At 37.2% G+C, this 9,730-nt stretch overlaps 2 protein-coding genes across 2 annotated transcripts; one reads left to right on the top strand and one right to left on the bottom strand.

Moving 5' to 3' along the window:
• Positions 1-1,139: 1,139 nt before the first annotated feature.
• On the top strand, positions 1,140-3,394 carry CRR4 (Pentatricopeptide repeat (PPR) superfamily protein). The gene has a single exon (XM_021424675.2). It carries the CDS (start codon positions 1,192-1,194, stop codon positions 3,103-3,105), a length of 1,914 nt encoding a protein of 637 aa, XP_021280350.1. The 5' UTR covers positions 1,140-1,191; the 3' UTR covers positions 3,106-3,394.
• Positions 3,395-4,256: 862 nt separating this feature from the next.
• LOC110413580 (Leucine-rich repeat protein kinase family protein) lies at positions 4,257-7,633 on the bottom strand. The gene is made up of 4 exons (XM_021424442.2): positions 7,162-7,633; positions 6,400-6,660; positions 5,394-6,263; positions 4,257-5,084 (listed from the first exon to the last, which is right to left on the bottom strand). The coding sequence occupies exons 1-4, from the start codon at positions 7,580-7,582 to the stop codon at positions 4,600-4,602; spliced, it is 2,037 nt and encodes a 678-aa protein (XP_021280117.1). The 5' UTR covers positions 7,583-7,633; the 3' UTR covers positions 4,257-4,599.
• Between the last annotated feature and the right edge of the window lie 2,097 nt (positions 7,634-9,730).

The following is a 9,730-nucleotide window of genomic DNA, read 5'->3' as shown; positions in this document are numbered from 1 at the left end:
TGGTGAATGCAACAGCTTGTCAGCTTCTGAGTAGTTAATTCATCATTTATTAGTTGATTATCGTTTGTGTTTCAATCTCAACTGATAAGCCAAGCAATTGATTAAAATTTTGGCTTGATCTTATCAGTTTCAACTAGTTATAGATAAGCTGTGTCCACCATTTAAAAAATGCAACCTACTAAGGGTTGCATATCTTTAATTAAATCTGTATATTATTTTTTACAATATATATAAACTAATAATCGAAATGTAACTTAATTTGTTAATATTTCTTTAATTAAATTTGTATATTGTTTCTTATACTTTCTGCAAACAAAAATCATTTATATATCCTATTTAGTGTTTTGTTCGAAATTTTTATCTTAATTTCTAGTGAAGTTTTATATTAATATCATTTTTTCTGTTAAGTTATTTGCTTTTAATATTAGGTTTTAAAGGGATTTAAGATTTAAAGATAAAAGTTTTTGGTTGATAACATAAGAATAGCACATGATGTAAAATTATAAAAGAAATATCAAACAGAACACTAAGTGAGAATAAAATATTTTTAATATTTTGTAATCAAATATCTGAGTATTTGACTAATTGATTAATATATCATTTCTCTATTTCAAGAGAAGAGTTTGAATCCCCTTCCCTCAATTCTAAAAAACAAACATATTTGTATAAAAATATAAGCTGTCACGCACAAACACAATCAGACTTTTACCTAATATAGTTTCAACGATCAAATGAGTCAAAAATAACATGAAATTTAGAATCAAGGTAAACTCACTTTGAATGGAGAAATATTTTTTTTTATAATTTGAAATGTTATCTAGCTATAAAATACTCAAGCTTGTATCAGCAAAATATTTTGCTTCACCTAACAAGCTTTAAATAATGATTTTTAATTAAAATTAATGTAAATAAAATAATTAGTAAGATTTTAGTTAAATCAGGCTTGGGCCCAAATCCGAATAAAAGTTGATGTGGGCTTTTATATTGGCTTATGGGCTTTTGTGTTACCTCTTAAGGGCTTTAACTGGGCCTATCTGAACATCTTTTTGTTAACGACGTGGTTTGATGTCTAACCGGTTCGGGTTATGGTCGTTGAAAACCGTTCACGTGATGAAATCTGAAACACGGGAAATATCTGACAAGAGATTGGAAGAATCCACATCTGAAACTAAAACCCAGAAACCAGAGTTAATGCTTCTCTGTGCCAATCTAAGCCAGCCTTGGACCTCAGCGCTGCCAACTCTCGTTCTGCTCCGGAAATGCAAGACTTGGAACGACGTAAACCAAATCCATGCGCGTTTAATAACAACTGGTTTCATCAGAAGTCTCGCCCTCACCACCAAAATCGTACTCGCTTTCTCTTCTTCACCGTTCTCTCCCCTTGTCGAATTTTCCCGCCATGTCTTCTTCACGCACCATGCTTTCCGATTCCCTGAACAAGAAATGGACCCTTTTCTTTGGAACGCAGCCATAAAATCGTATTCGCATGGGCGAGACGCGAAACAAGCGTTTGTTATGCTCTGTTTGATGCTTGAAAATGGGGTTCATTTTGATACGTTCTCGTTGTCTTTGGTACTTAAAGCGTGTTCTCGGTTGGGCTTAATGAAGGAAGGAATGCAGGTTCATGGCTTGTTGAGAAAGCTGAATTTTGAGTCTGATTTATTTTTACAAAATTGTTTGATTTCTTTGTATTTACGCTGTGGATTTGTTGGATATGCGCGCCAGTTGTTTGATAGAATGTGTAGGCGGGACTCTGTTTCGTATAATTCGATGATTGATGGGTATATTAAAACGGGGATGATTCATCTGGCAAGAGAGTTATTTGAATTTATGCCAATGGAGGATAAGAATTTGATAACTTGGAATTCTATGATTAGTGGTTATGCGCAATTGGAAAATGGGATGGGTTTGGCTTTGAAATTGTTTGAGGAAATGCCTGATAGGGACTTGATTTCGTGGAACTCGATGATTAATGGGTTTGTAAAGTGTGGGAATATGGAAGATGCACAGTCTTTGTTTGTTAAGATGCCGAAAAGGGATGTCGTCAGCTGGGCTAATATGATCAATGGATATGCTAAAGTAGGTAAGATTGATCTAGCTAGGCGTTTGTTTAATGAAATGTCGGAAAGAGATGTTGTTGTGTGTAATGCCATGATGGCTGGTTATGTCCAAAATGGATATTGTTCAGAGGCTTTAGAAATATTTTATCATGTGCAAAGGGATCGCAATTTGCAACCTGATAATGCCACATTGTTGATTGTTCTTTCAGCGATTGCACAATTAGGGCGCATTGAGAAAGGGTTGGCAATACATCAGTATATAGAGGAGAACAAGTTTTCTTTGAGCGGAAGACTTGGCGTTGCTCTTATTGACATGTATTCAAAATGTGGCAGTGTCAAGAATGGTATGTTGGTTTTTGAGAGTATAGAAGATAAAAGTGTTGACCATTGGAATGCTATGATTGGTGGGCTAGCCATTCATGGCTTGGGTGAATTGGCTTTCAGTTTGCTCATAGAGATGCAAAGGCTTTCTGTAGAACCTGACGATATCACATATATTGGGGTGCTGAATGCTTGTGGGCATGCCGGCTTGGTGAAGGAAGGTCTGATTTGTTTTGACATCATGAGAAGAGTTCACAAAATGGTGCCAAAACTGAAACATTATGGATGCATCGTTGACATCCTTGGCCGGGCAGGGCAGATAGCAGAAGCAAGAAAATTTATAGAGGAAATGCCTATTGAAGCCAATGATGTGATTTGGAGGTCTTTGCTTAGTGCTTGCAAAAATCATGAAAACATTGATGTTGGAGAACCAGTGGCTGAGCATTTAATTACACTGGACTCTTGTAATTCAAGTGCTTATATACTTCTATCCAACATGTATGCTGGTCTCGGTATGTGGAATGCTGTCAGTAAGGTTAGGATGAGGATGAAAGAGAGAAACCTAAAGAAAATTCCCGGTTGTAGTTGGATTGAACTAGAGGGAATTGTTCATGAGTTCTTTGTGCAAGATAAGTCCCATCCCCAAGTTATGGAGATCTATTCTTTGTTGGATAGTTTCTCAACATCCAATTCAGAGGTCACACCTTGTGGACGTCTTGGTTAGGTTGGAACCGCTGAACGCCTACAAATCAATTGTAGATAACAAAGAGCTTGCTTCGTGTAGGTGTAGTAGCAAGGAGAACACCTAGTTTTACCAGCTTCACGAGCTGCCTTATTTAAAACATTTTGGACACCAACTGTATTCTGTTCAATTAATGTAAGTCAAATGTAAGTAATTATGGAAATTAATCCTTTTTCCAATATCATATTAGTGATTTTTCCTTCTTTTGTCTACCCCATTGTTCGAACTCTTAATGTCTGACCTATTGACTGTACTTCCATCAGCTTTTTCCTTTCTGTCTAAATTCTAATTCTTCTTCGAGAGGAAGAAGATTGGAGAGAATATTCAGGCTCCTTGAGACAGTTGGTGAAAACCCATGAGTTTTTTCCCTGCTTGGAGAGTTAAAGAACAACCTTGACTTGTCTGAACTCGCTTAACCAGATAGCGGCATTTGCTATATTTCCAGGATGAGCCAGAGATAAGCACCAGTTGTTCTTGGGTTAGTAGTAAAAGGATGAAAAAGACGAAAAATGTTGACAGGTATCCAAAGGAAAATGAGCAAAGGCAAGTCCTCGTAAGAATCATTTTGTCCCTTTGCATAAATCCATCGAAGTTCGTAATAATTTTAATTGATTATGCTAATCACTCTAGCCCGCCAGCATAGCTATAACAACTAGTACTGTAACAGAAGTTAAAATGTTAAAATGCAGAGACAGCATTGCTATGATTTCAGGGGTGGGGTTGCTTTGATCTCTTTCTTTCCAGTCATTATTTGTCCATTAGCTAAAGCTAGCTGGCCATTCTGGTGCTGCAACATTTCCCACAAGAATTCTTCCTTTACTTTCTTTTTGGGTGACTGGGTCCTGTTCCAGGATTTCACGTGTTCGGAGATGCAACATGATTCTGTCCTGGAAGGAAGAAAAAGGAAGAGATTCTCCATTTTCCTTGCCAACTCTGTGTGCATCAACTGTCTTTTCATTAAATAAAGAGAAAGCACCTCACGGAAATGTCTTATCACATGTCAGTGCATAGAGGTTCGAAAGGTAAATATGCAGCTGCCCAGATTCAAAATTTGCGCTTTCCATGGTTTCTCAAAGATCCAACATCTTTCACTGGAATCATTGCATTTCCCTTAATTATCTCCAAAATTTATTTGTCTTTTCTCACCTAGCTAATGAAGTAAATAATAGAAGAAACTATGATTACTCATCTGGAGGGACTGGAACAATTGAACATAGGAAACAGCCTTGTTTCATAACTTGAAATTAAATTGATACAAATCGGAAGGCAGGTTCCCCTAACTTTTGGTTCTCTCACGTTGAATTACAACGTAATGATACATACTTAACATTCACATATAGTTCAAGTCCTCAAGGAAAGGACACTGCAGTTAGATAAGATCAGTAAAAGGAGTGCTTCGGTTATGACATCAACCAGAGGTTAGTAATAGCCGCATCCTGCCTCAGGCCACTTGAAAATTTGAGGCGATAGCTCGAATTACTTCAAGAACTGCTCTAATCCACTCAATTCTTGTATCACATTGTCCATGGATGGCCTTTGGTTAGGAGATTCGTGGGTGCAAAGCAGAGCAATTCTACCAAGTTTAGTGGCCTCAGAATCTGAGTACTTCCCCTCAAGATTCATGTCAATAAAATCTTCAACTTTGCAAGACTCTGCAGCATGGCGGACCAGTTGAGTGATTTTCCGTTTTCCACTTAATATCTGAAACAAAATCATACCAAATGCATAGACATCACTCTTTTCAGTGAAACGGCCAGTAGTAGTGTACTCAGGAGCAAGGTATCCCATTGCAGCACTAGCTTTGAGAGTGGAGAAGACAATGTCGTCTGCAAGGAGTTTGTGCAGGCCAGAATCTGAGAGCAAGGGATTGGATCGGTTGTCTATAAGCACTTTCTCTGCAGATATATTCTGGTGAACAAGAGCAGGTTTGCTTCCTTTGCTTCCATGTAAATACCCGATACCTAGTTATGAACATCACATCCCAGTATGCATAAAATTGTCAGAGAGGAACAAGTCGAAAATCCTGTAATTGTTTCAATAAACTCCTCTATATGATTTCCAAATCTTCCTCAGAAAAGATTACATTATCCCAACCATATTAAATTCTATTAATTGAATTATTTTTTACCCATTTCCAGTTATTCGACAATTACATTAAAAATTTCCATAATTAATAAAAGATGATAGGTTAATGTTTATACCGTATTATAGATCAAAATGTCTGAGCATAAAATATTTGTACAATCTCAATCAGGAAGAAGATAACTGACCTTTGGCAATACCATATATGATTGAAACTCTGGTGGACCATTCAAGAACTTTCCCGCTGCCTGGCTTTACATCAAGATGCTGCAACAGATTTCCATTGTGGACAAAATCATAGATGAGAAAACACTCCCCCCTGCCCTTTGAACAGCAAAAACCTCTCAATCTTACAAGATTTTCATGTTTCAATGAGGTCAATATCTTAAGGCCATGCAGAAACTCAGATTCGTCAGACTTGCAGCTTGTCTTGGCAATGCATTTTACTACAACAACAGACCCATCTCTTAGGAACCCTTTATAGATGGCTGAGAAATTACTCTTCCCCAACAAATTAACTTCTGAGAAGCACTGAGTTGCACGCTCTACTTCTTCTAAATTGAACATAAAGCTCTCAAAAACCTCCTGAGAAAACCCATTCCCACTCCGACCTTTGTCTAAAGGGTCCCACCCACTAGCATACTCTAAACTAATTAGGGGCGAGGCACTCCTCCTGTAAACCTCCTTGGCCTGGTCAGTGCTGAGCCGACCATCTGAAGTATCAAAAGCACTCCCAATTTTCTGTTTTCTTCGGCGGTACCATGCAAATGTGAAAACTGCTGCAACTGTAAACACAAGAACAACTCCAACCATGCCAGAGATTACACCTATTGTTGGACTTTTGGATGACCTTGAACAGTTAGTTTTGCTACAATCTACAGGTTGTAAATCGGCGGACTCTGGCATATCCGTTCTGTTAAGACCACTGGGCTTGAACGGTTCAGGTCTGTCTCTATATATTTTGCCCGAATCTGCACAATCTTTGAGGTCAGAAAACCCAACACCACAGAGGCCAAGATTGTTTTCATACTGGAACCCGGAGTTCAGTCTCTTCAGAACTGCATTCCATCCACAGAGGCATTGAAAAGACAAGTTAGAAAACTTAAGACTTCTTTTCATCATAATTACAAAGCATTAAGACAAGACAAAAATTTGAAGGATGAGTTCAAACAGAGAGAGTAGAGACTATATCACCTGGCGGTACATTGCCGGACAGGGTATTGTTGCGGATGTCTAACACTTTTAGCATGGGAACATTGGCTAACTTCACCGGAACAGAACCAAAAAGGCTATTAAAGCTCAAGTCCAGCCTTGTTAACATCTCTAAATCCCCCAAACTTGCAGGGATTGCACCGGTTAGTCGATTATATTGCAAAGCAAGGACATTAAGCTTCTTTAGAGAACCTAACTGCGTTGGAATACCCCCAGTCAACTTATTGTAACACAGTTGAAGAACTGCAACCAAAAGATCCAAAGTGATTCATAGTTAGTTTATATCAATGGATTTATTTCATATCAGACAAGAAAAGCACAGAGACCTTGAAATTTTTCTACAAAAATCCTTTCTTTCTATATGGAACTACAAGCAACTGATTGCTGCATCAGCAAACAGATCTAAAGATGTTTACTTTACTTTTGAATCACATAAAGAAGAGTAAAAGGATCAATCAAAGATGACTACTTTAGAAATGTAACTTTGTAGGCTAAACAAATAAACAATATCGACCAAGTTAATGAAGAAAACCACATGAAATAAATCACGATTTAAATGCATCAGACAAGACTGAAACTTTTTTATGATACATAAGTACACAAACCAATGCAATTAAATGCCAACTTAATTAATAAGCCGCCGGCGAAAATTCAAAAACAACCACACACACTTGAAGAAAAGAAAACCGTCAACAAAATCAAACCATTTTATCTGTTTCTCCCTCCAAAACATAAGAATGATACCTTGAAGATTAGCCATGTTGCCAATCTGGGAAGTAATCTCTCCAGACAAGTTATTCACATTGAGATACAAATCGCTAAGTTGACTGAGAGTCGCAATCTCCTTCGGTATCCCCCCACTCAACGCATTGAAATGCAGGTACAAGCCGGTCAAGCTCTTGAGACCACCCAGAGCGGCCGGTATCTGCCCGGAGAGACCCTTTCCTTGCAGCGAAATGTTAGCCACGTGGCCTTCCTCGTTGCATGCCACCCCATCAAATGACCCGCTGCTACACGGGTCGGAGTAAGGAGTCCACGAGGACAAGAACCGGTTTTGTGGGTCCAACGAGGCCTTGATTTGGAGGAGAAGCTCACGTTCAGTTGGTGCAGCGAGAGAGAACGGGAGGAGAGAAAGCAGGAAGAGAAGGAACAGGGGCATGAACATGATTGGTTGGAAGGAAAGAGGAGGAAAATGGGAGGGGAGAGAGTGGGAAAAACAAGGTCAAGTGAGATTCGAATCTGTTTAAGCCTTAAGGTAAGTTGCTTGAGTTTGAGCTTAGCGGCAGTGCAGAGAAATGGAGATAAACAAAACAAAAAGCCATACTACAACAAGTAATAACCGCAGGGAGCTTAAGTACAAAAAATCGTTTCCTTTTCATCGGTTTCACTTCCTTTTAACTTTTTTTATTTATTCTTTTGGGGTAAAGCTGTAATTTTATTTTTAATGGGCTGCTGCTTCGTTAGGTAAGGATTTGAAAACCATGGGGCCCCACGTCAGTCAACACTTAACAGTGTGATTCAGTGAATTATTATTATTATTATTTTTCATCTTAATTTTTTTTACTCCAAAAAAAAAGAAAATACAAAAAAAAGTGTCAATAATTTCATCATTTTGAAAATTGCTTATGCATGGGTGACTGTGGGCCTGCGCTGGTATTGACATGGGTTCCACGCTGCAAAACAACTCAAGAAATAGAGCACAGTAATTGGTAAATTTTCAAATGGATTTATAATTAATGTTCTCCCAATATAATAATATTTGTACTCTGTCATAAAATTACATCTCATTAATATGTAAAGTAAAAATCCAAAAAATTTTTAAAAATAAATATTTAAATTGATTTATTAATAAAGTAACAGAATTTGATTCATGAATAGGATATAAAATTTATAAATTGACAAAACATCAAATATAAATTCTTAATAGAAACATGATGAGAAAAAGATTAAAACACTTATTCTTTCCGTTTTAAAATATTTTTTATTATTTTCACAAAATTTAAGATAAATTTTTTACTTAATATATTTTATATTAAATTTTAAAAAATTTTATAATAAAAATGCTCAATACTTTTTAATATAAAAATATAAAATGTAAAAAAAATTATAATTAATATATATAAATGAGTATTTGATATTTAAAAATTAAAAAAATTAATCTTGAAACATTCAAAAAATATTTCTTTTTTTTTCTTTCATTTTTTGTTTAAAACATTCACGTAGCTTGGAGGGTAGAGCCAAGCTAAACATTTGTAAATATCATAGGTGAGGACCACATGCATTGTAGTCCATAATTTAGCAATCAGTGGTTTTAGGATTTTGTGCTGACTATTTGTTTAAGCAAAGGGGAAAACAAAAACAAAGGACAATAATTTTCCAGATGTTGAGAATGGATTTGAGTGAAGCATTGGAACCTTGGGGGGCCACCGGCAAGGCTGAGTAAGGGAGTACTAGTCTTCGCATGAAGAGTCCACAAAGTAGGAGAGATCAATTAATGGTAGCTTAAATAGCAAATAAAAATGATAATACTTAGCTGTTAACAGAGATGAAAATCTTTCTCACTGGAAGAGATTTGTTTAAGTTAGGAGATGGTCATTTTCAAGAGAACACCATCCCTTCCCTTGAATATTGCTGTCTAGAAAAATGATCACCATCCTGCTTTTCTTTCTCTGCCTAATGAGGGAAAAAAGGAGTAAGGATGGACTGGGATTCTTTGGAAAAGCTGAAGCTGGCGGCCCATCCATGACAGCTAGATGACTAGATATAATTTCCCTACCACCCACTTACTTACTAGGTACCCCTATGGCTTAATTTACTGCTTAGCCCAAAGGGTTACTCTGCCTTCTCTGTGGATGAAATCGACCATGACAGGGTAAACCCGTGAGCCAAGACATTCTTCCGTTTCTCTTTTAGCTACGTAAATGGGAGATTGGTGTTGAATTACTCATAGTTCAGGTTTCATGTGAACTTTCAAAATTAATGCTTCGTTGTCCCACACTACTTGAGGACCTGGTCTCCCTCCTCCGAGCCAGTGAAACTGTGAAACTCCATTACTTAGAAACCAGTCTGAGCAAAAAATCAAATCGGACGGATTTTGTGGGGGCCTTTCCCTCCCCACATTGTGTCAGTTCTCTCTGGTGTGGGGGTGACCACCATGACCTCTTGCTCACCTCACTGTTAAGTAAGGCCAAAATTTCATTCCTTGCTTCTTCTTTTTCTTTTTTTTTTTTAATTTAAAACCAATTGAAATTCAAACTTTTTTTGGTGGTATTCAAATTCCAGGTCTTGTTTTTCCTTCATTTATGCTTTAGTT

Source organism: Theobroma umbraticum, unplaced genomic scaffold (genome assembly GCF_002168275.2).
Source record: "Theobroma umbraticum cultivar Fairchild unplaced genomic scaffold, ASM216827v3 scaffold_4.1, whole genome shotgun sequence".
NCBI classification, from domain to species: domain Eukaryota; kingdom Viridiplantae; phylum Streptophyta; class Magnoliopsida; order Malvales; family Malvaceae; genus Theobroma; species Theobroma umbraticum.
Note: the sequence above shows the minus strand (reverse complement) of the source record. Positions and strands in the feature narration are given on the sequence as shown.

What these genes read in the sequence shown, in the direction of transcription:
- LOC110413580 (XM_021424442.2), bottom strand. Translation starts at nt 7,582, where the DNA reads ATGTTCATGCCCCTGTTCCTTCTCTTCCTGCTTTCTCTCCTCCCGTTC. An exon ending in GTCCGGCAATGTACCGCCAG is followed by an intron (nt 6,264 to 6,399) that starts GTGATATAGTCT and finishes GATGGAATGCAG; the next exon opens with TTCTGAAGAGACTGAACTCC. An exon ending in CATATATGGTATTGCCAAAG is followed by an intron (nt 5,085 to 5,393) that starts GTCAGTTATCTT and finishes GTTCATAACTAG; the next exon opens with GTATCGGGTATTTACATGGA.
- CRR4 (XM_021424675.2), top strand. Translation starts at nt 1,192, where the DNA reads ATGCTTCTCTGTGCCAATCTAAGCCAGCCTTGGACCTCAGCGCTGCCA.